The following is an 18,804-nucleotide window of genomic DNA, read 5'->3' on the forward strand; positions in this document are numbered from 1 at the left end:
ATATAGGGCTTTAAAAAAGAAAAAGTTGCAATTAGAAAAAGCTGAGGTATTTCAAAGGTATTTATTGGGATTTTTTATTGGGGTATTTATTGGACCAACTCAAAGTGACATAAATTTGCAAGTGATACACACAAACCACAGTCAAAGCTTCCAACTTTTTATGAAGTACAGACCAACACATCAGGTCAGAGTATTTTTTTTTCTTAAACTTTATTTTCATGGAATGGTGGTAAGCAGAAAGCTTTGAAAAAAAGTAGTGAGAAGTCCAGTTTAGAAATTTCCTCAAGCCAAAGACGGTATTATAAGATACATTTCCTTCATTCATAACTAGTAATGTTGCAAAGTATCCTGAACACACACAAGATAGCCAGACAACAATCTAACATAATCGCAAATGGTTTAGATTACAGCATATTCATTTGTCGGAATGGTCCAGTCAAAGGCCAGATTTGAATCTCCTACAAGAGTTGAAAACCGATGGTCACAGTCTTATCATCATAATATCCCAATGAAATATATCTAAATATTTAGGTAATTTTGAATTAAAAATATGTAGCTGTGTGGTTGTGATGAAATGTAAAGTAGTTCTGGGGGTATGAGTGCTTATGCATTGTAGTTACTAGTGAGAATTGATGCTTACCATTTTCTAAAAATGCAAACAAAGAACATTGTAATATTTAGGAACCTTTACCCTTACTGAAAAATAAACTTCTGGATAAGCATCTCAATAAAAGTAAGTCTTTTAACACAGATAACTGCTGTAATGTGAGCTTGAAGTGGAATATTTTTAGCTTTCATCATCTCCCACATCCACCTGATCCAAGAAAACAGTCCTAATAAGGATCGCTTTTAAAAGCACCCCCATTTGTCTAGACAATAAAAAAGGATGACATTGGACAGGGCTGCACATGTGTTTTATGTTGAGAGCTCTGTTTAATCTGAGATGTCCACAGTCTGTCTTTTGCCTGGAGGATTTCCAGAGACCTGCATCACCTGCTGTCCCCACATTTGGACTCGAATCTATCTCCATGTCTTGCTTAATCCCAACCATCTGTTTATGTTTTTTTAAAACCTAACTTTCTCATGTCTTAAAGATTGAACGGAAAACAAAAATGCTGCCATTTTTTCCCACGGTGAACAGTAGTAGTGTTTTGCTGTCCACAGCATCGTCACCCACACACACTAAAGCCTAACTGTGACCTTGCTCTTTAACAGAATACAGCTGATGCAGTACGTCATCTACGGCATCGCTTCGTTTTTCTTCCTGTATGGAATCATTCTGCTCGCCGAGGGATTCTACACAACCAGTGCCGTCAAGGAACTGCACAGCGAGTTCAAGACCACCATCTGTGGACGCTGCATCAGTGGAATGGTATGTTAACACAACCTCAGTGCTTTTATTTAAACAGGACTTTTTGGGAAACAGTCGTTATAGGATGTGTAAAACTCTAGAATGAGCTTATTTTATGAACTTTTTACAGCTCCTTTCTGCTCTTGTTTCTGCCTCTCTAGTTTGTGTTCCTCACGTACATCCTGGGTGTAGCCTGGCTCGGCGTATTCGGCTTCTCAGCGGTACCAGTCTTCCTCTTCTACAACATTTGGGCAACCTGTAACACCATGAAGTCCCCAATGGCCAACATTACAAATTTAGACTCCTTTTGTGTGGATGTCCGTCAATACGGTGAGAGAATATTGCTTTGGCTTTATAAATTTCATTTCAGTTCATTTTAGTTGAGAGCAAACACGCATCTGGATTCTTGACCACAAGAACCACAAGCACCACTTATGTGAAGGGTTTGATAATTGTCTTTTGGGCTTGAAAGCTCTTCACTGTGCTTATTTTGGAATTTTTTTGTCTGAAGAATTTAAAAACTCAAAACATGGAAACACACTAAAAAAAAATTTTAATATATGCATTCTAAAAATAAATGTTCAGAAAGAATTTCACCATACACACACTAGATCAGAGGCATGATACTCATTATAAAAAATAACTGATAATATTTAAAAAGTAGCCCACTATTGCATTACTCTTTATTTTAATTTTCAAGAATATTATTTGAAATAAAAGACATCAGAATGTATGCAGTATTGTCCTCCAATTCTCTGGTATCAGACAAACTAAAAATACTTGCACCCCTTTTCCGAATGTGTTTTAACCTCAAGCTTCACATTTTGTCTACCTTCTCCATGTTTTTACATTTAGTTTTCAAATATCCATCCATCCATCTATCATGCCCCACCATGTTCTCAGATTTTATGTGATGTTATGTGTTTACCTTAGCTTTGTTTTCTGTCATATATTTTACATTTACTTCAATATACCTTTTTTTGTGCAACACTGTGGTCATTTTTTTTAAAATAACTTGTTATAAATAAACTTGAATTCGAGGTCCTGATTGTTAAGCTGAGACATTGCAGAGATTTTACACAGGCTGTGTGGAACCTTCTGTAAAAAAGTGTGAAATTATTGGATTTCCCCACTGACACTTTGACATATTATTTCTTGCACCTTCTGCTTCAGTGATATTGTCCCAGTAAGGCCTTGGCTTGAGATTTGTAAGCCACATGTTTTACCAGTGTTGACAAAAGGGACATGTTGAGAACATTACCAACAATCCTCTGAATCTTTTTTGGCTGCAGGAATCATCCCATGGAACGCCACACCAGGCAAGGCTTGCGGATCTTCTCTTATTACTGTCTGCGACAGCAGTGAGGTACAATACTGTTAACTTTGCACGCATAAAGTGGAGGCTTAAAGCACTGGATGGGACAAAAAAGGATGATTCCGAGGTTCTAATTTTGAAAACTTACTTTTTCAGTTCTACCTATCTTACCACCTGTACATTGTGGCATGCGCTGGTGCTGGAGCCACTGTGATCGCTTTGGTAAGCCGCCCTCTAGTTTCACAGTCTTCAAGCTCATCTTTGCATGATTTATATAAGCAGATTATGAGTTGAGTGCTCCTTTTTTTTTCATTGCTGTTCGGTTTGTGTAACCACACCAACAAGGGTTTGCCATTGGCTTCTTCACAGCTTCAACCCCCATTCACTGTTTACCATTTGCTTAGATGTACATGGCTGTTTGTTTTTCAAGATGGGCAGGAAGAATAACTTTGAATTCCACAATATTAAACATATGTATTTTAAATGTCCTTTAACATTTTACTTTTAAGAAACTGAACACTATTAACCAACAATAATACACATGTGCATCTCAATAAATTAGGATATCATTAAAGGTAATTTACTTCAGTAATATAATTTAAAAAGTGAAACTTATTAGGATTTATTATACACAGAGTGATATATTTTGATAATTCTGGCTTATAGCTCTGACTGTGGAAACTAGACTGAAGATAAAAAATTCAGAACAAATTCAAGTAGCTTAGATTCTGTTCTTCTTTATTATTCCTCCAGAATCTGCAACAACTATTTTTTTCCATCTAAAAAAAAAACTTTATTTTTTTAATAATCTCTAGCCTGTGTAAAGTGCTTCTGACAATATCTTTGTTTCAGAAATGCAAAAGTTGAAGCCTCTGTCAGAGATGAGTGATTGCTGAAACATGTACTCCAGCTCCTATCAGCTTTTATTAGCTGCAAACCACAGTCATCTGAATTAACACAAATGAACGTGAACCAATACCACACACAAATTTCACTCTTTTAATGTAATTACTGATATAAATAAACTTTTTTGTCATATTTCTTGTTTATCGAGATGCACCTGTAAGTGAGGACGTCATCAGCATGTGCTCTTACCGCCTTTTCTGTTCTCTTCCACCAGCTGATCTACATGATGGCTACCACTTATAACTTTGCTGTTTTGAAGTTTAAGAGTCGGGAAGACTGCTGCACTAAGTTTTAAGCTGGTTTATGAGCCTGGCACGGCACGTGACTGTGCCAATTAGAGGCAGATACCACTGACAACAAAGAAACTAAAAAACACACACACACACACACAAAAAAACAAAACAATAAAAATAAAACAAAAGGAAGCAAAAACTTGAGAATAGTAAAGTTGACATCTTGCAATTAGTTATCACACAAACTGTAAATAGCTGATTATCTGCTTCTTTTAGCATTTGGTATCCAGGGAGTTTTCTTGTCCTAATAAAGCTGCACTCAGATTAGGAACTCTGATGTCTCCACGAGTTTTCTGTGACACTTTGCTTCTACAAATTTGTCACCATAAAAGTTTAAAGAAAAGCGTAAAGCTAGAAAGTTAAGAAAAAAAAATAGAGGTATTTAAATTTGAAACGTGTGCAGCTGCTTGCATCTCGTATGAAGGCCTTGTGTGCATGGTTAATTTAAATTAGGAAAGCAAACATGATTTGTAGCATCCGGCTTTGCAAGAACCAGTTAAATTCCATCAGGGTAAAATTGCAAATTTGTGCGCAAATTCATAAATCACACACCAGATATAATTGTAGAATACTTGTGCAGGTTTTAATGCTGTTTTATAAGGACTCACACTGGCCTTAAGACCTTAATTGGAGGAACACTGCACCAGTAGTTTCAGTGCCTTGAAGCATCAAATCACAAAGACTATCAAAATTAATCCCATTGTTGACATTTAAGCTCGCCAAATTAGCAGTTCTGGTGTGCTTTCTGGAGCATCATTGGCAAAGTAGCTTTACCCTTATTTTTGTCCCTTTTTTTGTTTATTTTTTTTCATTCTTTCTGACTTTTTCTGCCAATCAAACACAGAAAACCATCAGTATTATATTTTTCTCACAAAATGAATTCTAAACTAAGAAAACTTTCATCCACTATGGTATGCTGATGAGTATTACGTTGATCTGTTGTGCATTGTAGATTTCAAAGTAACAACTCCTCCCTCAAAGTAGCATAGGCCAGTACAAGTGGTATACTTCTGGATGAGGTCCTACAGCCTCATTTTATAAGATGTAAGAAACATTTCTGTTTTAGAGTAGCAAAATGTATTCTGTTACCCATCACAGCTGATCCTCAGCTTTGAAAGTTTTTTGTTTTTTTTTTCCTTCCTCAAAGTGCCATTAAGGAGTCGTTTTGTTGATTTTAACACAGTGCCTGCATGCTTACAATTTTCAGATTCGTTGATCTGCTTATAATTACTTATACTTCATATTTCATATATTTAATTTTCTTTAAGTTTTACAAGGCTGTAGCTTTTACTTTCTACATAAATAAACAATCTTTGGTTACAAAAGTATCCCTACTTGGTCTTTTTTATCCTAACACTCATAATCATATGCAGTGGCTTGCAAAGGTGCTCATATCTCTTGAACATTTAGGAAATTTTGTTACTTTACATTGACAAACTTTATCAGAACTGTTGGGATTTTATGAGGCAGGAAGACCAACATGTGATAATGCATAATGTTGAATGGAAAGTTGTATTTCAGTAGTTTCTCTAATATTGCCATGGCCTTCTACATTGCTTCTGACTAATTCTCTCCTTGCATCGCCTGTCAGCTTAGGTCTTCTCCACTATTTCTTCGCAGGGTTGGTGGACTTGTGCCATTTTCTATTTCTGGATAAATTACTAAACAGTGCTCTAATGGGATGTTAGTCCAAGCTAGTCTAGTGTAATCTAACATTCAAAAAAGCATAATGAAATACATAGAATATCCCATTGTAATAGCAAATGTGATCAAGTTCAAGAGACATTAATATTCATGCAAAGTATTGTAAATCATGAAATGGGGACTATATGGAGCTCAGTCAGGTTCACAAAAACCAGGATCTCATGCTTTGCACTAACCCCCAGCTTTTAACGCCTGCACCACTCTTCATCGTTTTCTAGCATTCATTTTTCTACCATAAAAATGCAATTTCTGTAGTACTCTACATAGCAAAAGTAGAAACATCTACAATAACTGTAATTGTAACAAATTTATTGTAGAAAGTCTTTTGCCATGTTTTATTCTCTAGAAGTGTAACTATGTGTGTTGTTTACATACCATAGCTCTGTTTCCTGTAGCTCGCTTTGCATCTCTGACATGCTCACCGGCCATCCACCTCACCCTTCTCTTGCAGATCCACTACCTCATGATTCTCTCAGCAAACTGGGCCTACCTTAAGGATGCCAGTCAAATGCATGCCTACCAAGACATCAAAATGAAGGAGGAACGGGAGCTGCAGGACATCACCTCGCGCTCCAAGGAATGCCTCAATTCCTACACATAAGGATGCCACACGCTTACAGAAAACAAAGCAAAAAAAACAAAAAAAAAAATGCATCCACGCAAATACGCTTACGAACACTATGGCCAAACGCTACAGGCCCTCTTTCTGGACCAACACTCTGCTAGTATAACCTGCCGACTCTGTGCAGTACTAACCTGGCTCCTAACAAACTAATCCATAAGAGCTGCTTTCTGCACTAACTCACCAAGGAGTGTTTCAGGAGTGCTACATCTCTTCATTTTCTGTGTTGTAGGAAAATGCAGTGTAGTTCTGATATCCAGGCTGTTGATTTTGATGTTTTCTAGCCCTTTGTATAACCAGTCTCTGCTGGTGAATGTTAAGACGTTGCACTATTCTCACACAGCGAATAACAGTTTGTTTTTACTGTCTGTCATGCTCCTTCTTTTGACCCTTTGTTGTAAAGTTTCAGTTTGATGACATGTTTTTTTTTTTTCAAATAAAAAGATGCTAATGATTTGTACACAATAAGGAAGGCCTTATGTCCAATTTCAGTAAGCGTTTTCAAACTCTAGTCTTATGTTGCTGAAATTGTAGCATTACAAACATTAAACTTGGGCAGATATACAAGCTCTGTATTAGTAAACAGGGCTCCATGCAAATTTCGCTGGGAAACCATCTTAGTTGCCAATCATTTAAGTGTGAATTAGTTTGGATTGTAGTTCCATTAGCATGTTCGGAGCAATAATCACCTACATTAACACTACCTCAGGTGTGCACGAGAACTCATAGTCAACATTAAAAATGTCATTTTGATCAGAAATGGGACGTACTTGGAGCAACATAACCATTGACTTGACTTGATTAAATCCTCTTCATGGTGTGAATTTGAATTATTTCTTGCACTTATTACATGAATGGTGTATCTGAATACATATATAGACTTTAGTTAATTTGAATGACATTTAATGGAAAAAAAACCCAAAACAACCTGTTTCCAATGATGTGATGCTAAGATCTTCCTCAGTAAATAGTTTTGTTTTGTACATCTGTACAAGACAAATATTTACTGTTTTCTGCTTAAGCTCCTGTAACATAAATAAATCTGTCCCATATAACACTCCATTTGAAAGCAGCCAGTTTCCGTTTTAAGCAATGTAAATATGCTATGATTCACTTTTTTGGTGTCTGATTTTAAAATTTGAAGCCTCGTATTAATAATTTTCTGAAATTGCATTTCTTTTAAATGTGCAATTTTTTGATATAATTACTCATGTAATCTTTTTGCTTTTAGTGAAGTTACAGGGATTATTTGACGTCCTGTTGCATGAAAACCATTGTTTCTGCAGAGACACGTGATGTACAGTTAGCTATACTGACATCAGTAGTAGGCAGTGTTTGCCCTTTTTAACTGAATTAATATTACTTACTTTTACATAGCTAGTTATCAATATTTTTAGACTATTGTCTTTTTATTTTTTTTGCATGCTAGTAGATGTTTTTTTTTTGTTTTTTTTACAAATGTCAAGGGCTTCCTCAAGATTTCCTAAAACTAAAATAATTCAGTAAAAAAAAAAAAAAAAAGTAATTGTAGCCAAAGTGTTGAAGCCAATGCTGTCCGATATGTAAAACAGTATCCTGTGAAATTAAAGTATTTGTTTCATGGTAACTAGATAGCTGTACAGTGGCAAAGCTCAGAAATGTCTCGCATGCAACGCCTTGTGAAATAATTATACCCCTTAAACTTTACCACGTATTGTGACGTAAAAACAACTAACCTCATTGTACTTTATTTCTATAGAGTACGACCAACACATACTTATGTGTTGGTCCATCCTTCTTGCCACTTTCACATAAAGGCCAGATTTGTAGAGTGCACAGTTAAAAACAAATTTTCCCAGCTAAGCTGTGGCTCTCTGCAGCTCCTCCACAGGTACCGTGGACTTCCTGTCTCATTTCTTAAAACCACTGTCCTTGCCCATCCTGTCAATATGTATGGAGGGTCATGTCTTGGCATGATGCAGAAATTAATCAACCCACTTCTTCCATTTTATAGCAAACCATTACTTTTTTGGTCTGTCATATAAAATCCCAATTAAAGACAAAGTTTGTAGTTGCAACAGGGCCAAATGTGGAAAGACTGAAGAGGTATGGATTCTTTTGCAAGGCATACTAGTTCATCATAATAATGTACCTGACCTTTGATTGTTTGTGTTCCATACTGAAAGAACCAAAACCAAAAATAAAAATAAAAAACAAGAAATGTTTATGAATCACCAGGAGGATATCAATCAATCAACTAATCAATGAGCAGCATGTCTAACTGGAAACAGATCAACTGGCCTGATGACTGTTTTTTTTATAAAAATAAAACAAAGTTATGCATGTTGTAAAGTGTTTTTTTTATTAGAGCAGTTTACAAAAGTTGTATATTTCACATTTCAAATAAGTGCAAAAAGGTCTAAAAAACTAAAATATCAAAATGTGAGTTAAAAAGGTGACAAGGTTGAAACTCTACAGAACTGGGATTCAGCTCTTGAGACGGCTCACCAGAACTCGTCTTCTTCATCCTTAAGCGAGAATGCTGCAATGCTGAGGAAAACAAACCGAGTTAATAAGTGAAGCCCTTAAGGGACAGAAAAAAGCATAACCCATCAGAGGAAGATATTTTTAAATGAACTTGAAGTCATTCGAGAGCTAATAACATTACTGACGTATCAGGAGATGGGAAACCACAAAAGCAATCAATTCTTGGGATTACATCACATGGTCTTGCTCTTGTATTAAAGGTTTCTGGAGTAACGTCATACATTTTTAATTGTTTTATATGCAATATAGTAATTCATCTACAAATCAACACTGAGCTTTTATTTGTGTTACCTTTCATCTTTTTCCTCAAATAAACTCTTGTCCTCTGGGCTCATCTGTTCTTCCTCTCTTACAGGCTTCTAGAAATGCACAAAAAAGACAAATGTGAGGTTAAGTAAACTATACAAGTTAAAAATGAAATGTTCAGTCTTAGATTAAACTGACCCGCTCATTCTGCTTTTCTCTTGCTTCCAGAACCATCTTCATGTATTTCTCCAGTGGATTTTCAGCTTTTGGCTCTTCCCTGCTCTGCTCATCGTCTTTTCCTTTCTTAATGTCAGCTTCTTCTTCTATTTCTTCTCCTCCCGTTTCCAGTTGCACTGCTTCTTCCAAAAGCTGGTTAGAGAGAGAAGGAGTCACTGTTAATTTCAGATCAACTTCTTTTAAGCATTGCCACGCTGGATTCACCGTTACCGTCTCCTTCTCCAGACGCTCCAATTCCTGCTGCTCTCGCTCCTTAGTTTCTTCTAGCTCCCTCTGCCTTTGCTCTTGTTTCTGCTTCCGCTCTCTTTCCCACCTCTGCTCCTCTTCTTCCTCTTCCTTTTTGACAGAGTCACCTGAGGTCTCTTGAACTTCTAGAGAAAAGTGCAGTGACATAAATTCAGGATGAGGGAAATGAGCAAAACATGGCAGACTGGTAGCAGTAAGAATGATGGGCCTCAACATAAATATAAAATGCATAACATTGTGGGTCAACCAAGATCAAGGGTCATTACTGGACGGGTTGACTCACCGGGCTGGCTGTGCGAGTCTGCTGGGTCTTCTGGGAGGTCCTGGGGCTGGGGGGTGGCGGGTCCTTTGGGGGCCTCCTCAGAGAGAGGGACAGCAGTGTCCAGGAGAAGCTCTGGAATGTGGCCGGGCTCTGGAGGGAGACGCAGCACAAAGAGATCTTTTATGCTCCACCATAATACAACAGAGCCAGAGAACCGGCACAGAATACATAATCAGCTGTCCTTCATCTTCACCATTGTGCCGGGCCGCTGAAAGGACATGCTGGGGGCCAAATTCATAGCCATTAAAAAACAGGAAAAAAGGTCTGAACCATCAAAGTTGTACATGACACCTGCTACAAATAACATGGCAGCGGATCATTTGGAAATTTCAGCGAAAAAATGTTCAGCAGGACGGTTGAAGATACACAATAAAACTATATAATGCCAGAGTATACTGTAAGTTGCTTGTGCCCCATTGTTACATTACAGCCACAATTTTCTTTATTGGATGTTATGTGAAAGCAGTGCGTAATTATGAAGTGGAAGGGAAATCATTCATGATTTTTGAGATGTTTTCAAACAAAAATCTGCAAAGGGGACACAAGTCAACGTCTCCCCCTTTTCAAAGCCATTTCTTATAGCTTTTATTCAACAATGGTTTTATTCTCTCCATGTTTCTATAAATATAAATGTTTTTAAAACAATGAATGTTCTCTTTCCACTTCACAATTACACACAAATATGTTGGTCTATGACATAAGATCACAATAACACTGATGTGTGTGGTTTAACACTGACATGTGGCATGAATTCCTTGTCAAAGGAATTCATGCCACTGAATGTGTACGATCGCATGTCTGTTCGGATGGAGTGGGAGGTTTCCAATTTTAAGTGCTGAGAGCTGCGACGTGCTTCTGTGGCACATATTTTCCACATGTTTGTCAGTCAGAGCTCTACAGAGATTTTAAGTGCTAACACATGTGAAAAAATTCATCACAAATTATGTTCAGCTCACTTCTGAATGAGGAGCATGTAGGGAGATTAAAGGACTAAAATGATTCTTTCCTCTATCATAAAAAGAAAGTATTGGGTTTTGCACCATGACATGACTGCTAATACTCTATTACACCTTGCAAATCTCCTGTTAGATCTTCAAGGTTTATCTCCTCTGGATGTGGGGAAGACTCCAAGCTGGAAAACACAGGCTGTGCTTTTGGTGGACTTGAAAGAAACAAGGGCAAACAAGACAACATTAAAATTCATAGCCATGAAGGAAAACGTGAAAAATGTTTGTCCTTGTAGCAGTAGCAGATGGTACCTGGAGTGGTCCCGTGCTGTGCTCCTGAGCTGGGGGCTGTGAGGTGGACTGAGCTCAGGAGAAAAGTCACCTGCGTTTGCGACGGTCACGACGGAGGCACAGAAGAGCTGTGTGTCAGACGGTGGCGGCTGGGAGAGCGCCATCGCAGACACCGCTGGTTCTAAGGGGGAGCAAGGACTTATATTGAGAAACAAGACTAAAAGAGGATCAATTTAAACTTGAAGTAGTTGTGTTTGGCATTCTTAGACAAATGGAAAACCTACCTTCTGCATTCTGCTTCTGATGTCTCCTGGAAGAGGATTGTGGTGTCCCAGATGATTGTTTAACTGAAACAGAGCTTTCCTCCTGACTTTGTTCGTCTCTTACAAATACAGGTTCAGACAAAGAATGGCGACTCTGTTCAGGGACAAATGGAGCCTGAGGCTGGACATAGACTTCTGAAGGAGGCATAATGTTTCCGGTGTTGTGGGATACCAATGTGGGGGATTGGATACATTGAGTAGTGAGTTGTTTGAGTAAAGTCTTTGGTCCGTGGGTTGAATAATTGTGTGAAGGCAGAGAGTCTTTTATCCTCAAAGGGGAGTTGGGGTAATGTGAAAAATAGATTTGCTGTGGGGAAAGAGGCCTATGAGAGGCAATGGAGTGCACTGCCCTCTGCTGGTAGTTTCTGTAAGCTTCCTCTAAGCTTTCAGCCTCCTCCTGTAGTTTCTGGATGCGAGCTTTGGATTCTGCCACGAGCTCCAGGTCCGAGTCTGGAGAATCGCTCCAAGGGAACTTGTGTCTTCGCAACGGCTCACCTGCTTCAAAGAGATCATGATGACTCACCCTGGACCTCAGCACAGCTCTGTCCACGTAGATATCGGGTGGAACCAGTGGGTCAGCGCTGAACTCCAGAACAGAGCGATCAACAAGAGAGGGCTTCGGGTTACGCAGCACTTCATTTTCCAGAGCTGTCGTTATTGATCGAGTCACACAGAAGGAAATGAAAGAGGAAAAGCAAACAGAGAGCAGGGGGTTCAACACTAAAACAGAAGACCTCCACCAGAAATACAAGCAACTACATCTAAAACAGAGTTACTACCATTAGACAACAGCTTTCTTTCTTGGTTTCATTTTGTTATAGTGCAGACAAAACTCTTCATATTCCTTTGAACATTTTCCCATTTCAACTTTTTTTAGTATTTTACTGAACAAACCAACTCAAAGTAGCACATAACTATGAAGTGGATTTAGTGGAGTGATTTGGTTTTCTAACATGCTTACAAATACAAAGATCTTCAGAGAGTTTGTACTCGGTCCTCTTTACTCTGATGTGTGCAATTTAATCTCTGTACAAATCCAGCAGTTTTGTCAAGACTTCATTGGTTACATACTTAGAGACGTTCAAATTTAGTAGAAGCATCCCCAACAGTCTTCAAGCTGTAATTACAGTAAATAGTGCTTCTAGATGAAATAAACACAGGAGAGCTACACAACTGTGCCCTACTTTTTCCTCACTCTCTTTCCACTTCACAGTTTTGTTCTACTTTGTTGTATTATATCACCTAAAATGCCAAAAAGACACACTGAAGTTTGCAACATGACAAAATGAGCCATGAATAGTTTTGCGAGACACTTTAAACAATGGGGAAAATATTTGACACCTGACAAATACTTTGACTCAAAAAACAAAAAGAAAGCAAATCTGTCTATTCAGAGATGAAAATTTTACAACAAATGTGCTACAGAGTCTAACATGCATAACTGAACAAATTTAAAATGACACAAAGATGAAGCTAAACTAGAAGTTGCACCACATGCTACCTTGCTGTGTTTGGTGAAGCTGTGTTTTGATCTCCTCAACATGCCTGGTCATCCACTCTGCCCTCTCCTCACACTCTGTCAGCTGAGCTTTAAGCTGAGCACATCGTTCCACCTGCAGAGAGAGAGAAAAATTAAATTACAAATCACCGTCTTGCAAAGTTCTGTATTTGTACCAGAGGCACAAAAGCATTTTTTTTCCTATGTGACCATAGGAAAATATGTAGGTCAGATAGTTTCCCACAGTCTTCCATGTAATCTAGTGGGAGCGGACTGACCTCACACTGAAGCTGCGTTTGCAGCACCTGTTTCTGGTTTTCGAACTCTGCCTCGTCCAGCGTACGAGCGTTCTGCAGTCTGTGAAGCTCCATCTGCAGCGCCAGTTCTTCCTTAGATGGTTTGATCATTTCTATGAAAGGGGTTTTACAAAAACACATTTAATGTATGCAAAAGCATTTGTGAGCCTTACTTTTAACCATTTTACAAAAGGTAGCACATAATTGTGAACTGCAAGTGAAACATTATGAATTCTAAATTCTTCGAAATTTGTATTCAACCTCCGAGTCAAGACTTTTCAGACGGTCTTCAGGAGAATGTTTCTAACAGCTTTCCACATGTGGAGACAGAAGTTGTGCCATTTTCTGAGCTAGAAAATAGGTAAAACTCCATCAGACTGGATGGAGATGGCACACAGCTAATTTAGTCCAAATTTACAATATTATTTTAAAAGTTAATTCTTTTTAGTCTTCGTGATGCTCTGAAGCCTATTCACCAACTACCGAGGCAGCTGACTGTATTTAAAAGTCACACAGTGAGAAGTGCTTCATTCAAATGCATGCCTCACTGTTACATTACTTGTAAATAATAAATGAAAGAGAGGAAGAGAAAAATCATCATGCTCCCACTTTCAATTGGCTTATCACATATCAGAAAGAAGTACTTAGAAGTTATAAGTTGTAATGAAAAAAAAAAGGGAGTGAGGGCTAATTAAAGATATATTGGTATTTTGAAAAGGCACTATTTAATTTTTTGACTAAATATGTCCATTTTCTACCACTCAGAGTTTCTACTGAACTCAGGCTACTGCGTTTGTGTTACTGACAGAGAAATAAACCGACACATTTTTTCCACTTATTAGACGGGGTGAATTCGGTCTCCCTCAGAGAGAAGAAACATTTTTGTTTACTGCTGGTAAACAGAGCTTTCTGTCTCCGCTTACATTTTAATAGCTTTCCTTCACAGACAGTCTGCAAAGCTACAGGTCAGCCAAAAAGGCCCCACACTGGAAGACCCGGCTCACTCAATTAGACTCAGGGTGAGGCAGAGAGACAGACTGAACTGAACGTTTCACAGCACAATGAAGCTCATACTGAATGGAGTCACAGACACTCAATATAAGAGAGGAACTAGAAAAGAAAAAACTGCATACATTACATTAACAGAATGTGTATTTGCACCTTGTTTATGTTATCTGAGTAACAGCTGATATGGATATAAAGGACACAGAAGTTGTTTCATATTCATTAGAAATGCGGCGGTCTCCCTTCACCTGCACGGAGCCGCTGGTTCTCTCCTTGTGCTTCTTCCAGCTGTTTCTTCAGCAGCTGCAGCTGTCCCAGCAGCTCCGTCTTCTCCTGTTTCAAGCGGGAATAGTCGCTTGTACTCTCTAGACGTTCTTTTAATAGCTCCTTCTGTTGAGTCAGCAGAGATATTTGCTGCTGTGCGGTTTCTAGCTCAACCTGGGAAAACAAACAATAGGTGGAATATGAATATAGAACTTAGAAAACATTTCAATAAACCACCAAGCCACAGAAGATTGACTGTGTTGTAGGAATAACCAAAATATTTCAAATTAAATATTAATTTGATAAACTAATACCTGAAGTCTTTTCAGTTCTATGCACGCTCTGTTGTATTCTTCTCGTCTGGATTCAATCAAATCAGACTCCTTTTGGATTCGAGCCGTTTCCACTGGAAAAATAAAAAATGTTGTGAACATTGAGAAAATGAATTAATCATCAAGCTGGTAATTTTTCCAGGAGGAAGTGAAATGCTTGCCTTTGTTTCGGCTCTCACTTTCAGTGAGTTTTTCTGTTCTTTTGAGGAATTCCTCCTTCAGCTCAAGCTGGTAACTGGAATTATAGAAAGCAGGAGGTCAGGAGGTGACAAAGATGAAGAACAATCGCTTTAGCACAAAGTCAAGTCAATGTTTGCTGATACTATAATAGGAAAGCCATATTTCTCCTATCCCAGATTTGTAAAATTTTATGAGATAACGGTACATTTAGAGTATCACATTAGAATTTCCCAAAATTATTATTTATCTAATTTTCTCAGTATTTATTTGAGCTCCTCTTTTTTCCTCGGAGGGCTGATAAGTCAACATACAATTTCCCTTCACAATTATAGTTTTAGAGACTATAATTAGGTGCAAACTAAGAATTTATTGTGGATTTTCTATAATTTCTTCAGGGTTTACTTTATATAAAGTTCAAATAAATGAATACACCTCAACTAAATATTTGGTTAAATGTTTCTTAGGAAGATGCAGAAAAACCACATGGTTTTTATAGTCAACAGCCAGCTTCTGGTGTAATTCTGGCTAGATACTTGATCTCTCTTTTTGAAAAAAATGTTAAAGTTGATGTAAATGTGTTTTTTTTCCAGGACCAGACCCAGCTTCTACATTACTTGTGGACATATAGTCCACTATTTTTAATAGGATTGGTCCATAGCTTAATATTACTTGACTAATTGTTATAAAATCTTTGTTGATGATGCATGTAAATTTATGACTGTATTGGCTTTTAACACCAAAAGCATTCATAGAAAAAAAAAGACTTCTGTGTAAGTTATTAGTTTATAATTTTAGTATAATAAAGCTCATGATGAGAAATGGTTCAAAAAAGGTAACAATATTACATCAAGTCAACCCAACAGTGACATCAACTGTTAGCAATGCTAAGCTTAAATCTCGTAGCTCCCTTTTGTTGGACTTTAAGTGACCTAAACAAAGCCAGATTGTGTTTTTCTTGAATAAAAAAATACCTTGAAAGTTCATTCTTCAATTTCTGGTCGTACGTGTCCTCGTTTGTCTTTACAGCCAGTTCTCTCCTCCTCAAAAACTCTTCAGTAGCTCTCATCTTCTCTGCGTGAATTTCACAAGACCTGACATTGACATGAAACAAAACAATGAATCAGTGACTGAAAAGAAATTCTTAAAAAAAAAGTCTCTAAAAATATCTTACTTTTCAAAAGCCTCCATTCTCATCCTCAACTCATTTTCTCTGCAGCGTAGCGTTTCGATTTCTTTCAGCAGTGATTGTCTATGCATGTAGACATTTTTTTCTTCAATCTAAGAAAAACAGAGTCATTAAAGGATATTTACACTAACAGTCAAAAGAATTAAACAAAGTCTGCAGAATTGGAAATATTTAAGAATGCAAACGGTTTTGACGTCTAAAGTCAGTGACTTAGAAGTCAAAGTTTCAAAAGTCAGCAATAATTCTTTTTTAAGCAGAAAAAGACATCTTGCTGTATTGATGACATTCTTGTTGTTTACTCAGATAAATCTGTGGGCATTTCCTTTTCATCCCCCCTCCCACAAACATCAATGTGCAAATTTAGCTCACTGAATGGACTACTCATTCTAATATATTTTTTTGTCAACACTGGACAAATATACAAGGGTTCTGATAAGTATTTAACATGTTTGGATTAAACTTGGAGCAGGTGTATCAAGTGCAGGATTAGGCTGATAAAAGATCAATCGTTAAAACAATAAAAAAAAAAAAAAACTGCTGAAAGAGAGCTGAAAAAAACTTAACTTTCTTTGCTCATCGTAAAGAAATTGTCTAACTTTGTCTGAGATTACCCAGCAGAACCTTGAAAGCAAAGCAGCGTACACGTTATCTTTTGAGAATGAGGTAAAAGAAGTTTCTTGTCTATGCAGCCGTTCACATTTATCTCAGGCTGACATCACTGGTGAAAAAATATTAACCCAGCTTCTAAAATGCATGTCATATGCCAAAGATTTTGAGTATTTGAAGAGAAAGTGCAGAGAAAACCAAGTTATTATGAGTTTCTTACCTCTTGCTGTTTTTGCAACCTCTCGATGGCATTTTTCTCTCGGTCCATAAGTGCTTTTGCCCTCATTTCATAAGTCCTCTCCAGTTCTTGCTTTAGCTTTTCAAGTTCCTGATTAAACTTGGCTTTTTCATCCATTCTGACCTTAGCTATTTCAACCTCTTTGAAATGTTTCAGCTGAAGAAATGACACAATGTAACAGCATAAATGATATAAAACAAAAACAACCCAGGGTATTAAATTTCATTCTACATGTTCATATGTGCATACCTTTGTGTTCATTTCTGCTTCCTTCTGTGCTTCAATCTCTTTTTTATATGCATCCAGTTTTGACTGGAGTGGAAACATTTTGTCTTCACCTAAACTGGAGTTCTCATATTGTCTATCAATCATTTTCATCATGTCAACTGGGAACAGAAAGGAAAATAACTGTGATTAATACTAAATTATAAATGCTTGAAAACAATGAAAAAGGCAGGTAATATATAGAAGTTCATCCTACCGAGGGACTCTCCATAACTTGCTGAGCTGGTTGTCTGAGTGTGGACGTCATTACGGAGGTTGTGTGTTGAATGGTGTGTCATGTTTTTTAAAAGACTGAACAGGAGCCCTGCAAGACACGACCTTTATACTGACGAGAAGACTTGGGTGCAGAAGAAGTTTGAATGAAAGATAAAGTCACTGGACGTACCTTTATCACCATCTTCTTTATTTAGCTGTTTAAAATTGATAATATTAATATTAAAAAACAGCTTCATTGTTAATTTGATTATATCTTACATTTACTGTGGTTAGTCACCGTAGATGTGAGAAAGGTGGACGAAGGGCTGAATTTAAGAATCTGAATAAGGTCTTCTTTCTTGAGAATCTGCCAGAATTGAGCAGAATTGTCATTACAGCTACAAAATTCAGTGTACTGTACCACATAATTGTAAAATGATGCAAGATTTTAAAAAAAAAAAAAAAGTGTGACTTGCATTTGCAGTCAGCACTCTGGTGTCAACTCTTATTTTGTTGCAAGGTAAGTCTGATTGAAAGGATAGCATCGGTGAACCTAAAATATGAAGTACTCCATTTATGAAGTCAGCTTGTTGCAGTGGATTTTATTTAGAGGTGTCAGATGCTGAATGCAAAGGCAAGGACGTTGACATAATTTTATTTGTAAACAAAAAATAAATAAATCCGTACAGAATACATTGGTGGTTGTGACTCATACAATTAAAACTGCAGAAGGGAATAAAAGCAGTCATACACACCTTGTCCTTACACACACCACTCTCGGGGCAGAATACAGAAAGTGTGTACTCATACCCCAGAGTGCGGAGGTGATCGGCTACTATAGTGTTGCAAGCTGAAAGTAAAAGAGTATCGGAGGTCCCGTGTGGTGGGCTGAGATCTGGATTTTGTCCCTTGGAATGTGGACTCTTCAACTCCTGGATCAGCTGATTCCGCAGCTGCACCTGGATCCGAACCAAAGGAGATAATGAACAAGGCACATTAGTGAATAAAGTGACCACACGTGTACGAAGACGAAGTGATGTGACCTCTCTGAGGTTGATGTTACTTACTTTTAGAGTGTCAAGCACTCCTTTGTTTTTAAATGTTTGATAGAGTCTTTTCCTCAGCTCTTCTGGGGATAACGCGTCCTCCTTGGACGAGGACATAACGGTAACAATAAATACGAAAACCCCTCAATATCGACAAATTCCTCAGCTTGTAGAAGACTAGCTTATATGTCCTGAAAACCTAATTTCCGAACAGACGAAGGAGAAATATATTTGTTTTTCAGTTACTGTACAACTCAGAACAATCGATCCGCTCCCTTTAACGACGCGAACCCAAAACATTTAAACTCACCAACGGAAATTCTGCGGTGGCGCACATCTATGAC

General features: G+C 37.6%; 2 protein-coding genes across 3 annotated transcripts in view; one reads left to right on the forward strand and one right to left on the reverse strand.

Annotated features, from left to right (window-relative positions):
- The window catches only part of gpm6bb (glycoprotein M6Bb), a 34,364-nt gene extending 25,842 nt beyond the window's left edge, over positions 1–8,522 (forward strand). The window contains exons 3-7 of one of the 2 annotated variants that reach the window (XM_055031597.1): positions 1,216–1,372; positions 1,513–1,681; positions 2,644–2,717; positions 2,823–2,888; positions 6,021–8,522. In XM_055031597.1, coding sequence (XP_054887572.1) covers positions 1,216–1,372; positions 1,513–1,681; positions 2,644–2,717; positions 2,823–2,888; positions 6,021–6,170 — 616 coding nt within the window. In that variant the 3' untranslated portion in view covers positions 6,171–8,522. Of the gene's footprint in view, positions 1–1,215; positions 1,373–1,512; positions 1,682–2,643; positions 2,718–2,822; positions 2,889–3,786; positions 5,194–6,020 lie in introns of those variants that run through there. The other variant, XM_055031598.1, reaches the window with a different exon arrangement.
- Positions 8,523–8,607: 85 nt separating this feature from the next.
- On the reverse strand, positions 8,608–18,764 carry ofd1 (OFD1 centriole and centriolar satellite protein). Its single transcript, XM_055031596.1, has 22 exons — positions 18,482–18,764; positions 18,170–18,373; positions 17,713–17,781; positions 17,605–17,629; positions 17,416–17,523; positions 17,184–17,320; positions 16,917–17,090; positions 16,076–16,182; positions 15,876–15,995; positions 14,886–14,959; positions 14,707–14,798; positions 14,377–14,566; positions 13,106–13,236; positions 12,831–12,942; positions 11,291–11,977; positions 11,028–11,187; positions 10,839–10,930; positions 9,730–9,858; positions 9,411–9,571; positions 9,162–9,332; positions 9,009–9,076; positions 8,608–8,720 (listed from the first exon to the last, which is right to left on the reverse strand). The coding sequence occupies exons 1-22, from the start codon at positions 18,575–18,577 to the stop codon at positions 8,675–8,677; spliced, it is 3,153 nt and encodes a 1,050-aa protein (XP_054887571.1). The 5' UTR covers positions 18,578–18,764; the 3' UTR covers positions 8,608–8,674.
- Between the last annotated feature and the right edge of the window lie 40 nt (positions 18,765–18,804).

Source organism: Poeciliopsis prolifica, unplaced genomic scaffold (genome assembly GCF_027474105.1).
Source record: "Poeciliopsis prolifica strain line A6 unplaced genomic scaffold, Auburn_PproV2 SCAFFOLD007, whole genome shotgun sequence".
NCBI lineage: Eukaryota > Metazoa > Chordata > Actinopteri > Cyprinodontiformes > Poeciliidae > Poeciliopsis > Poeciliopsis prolifica.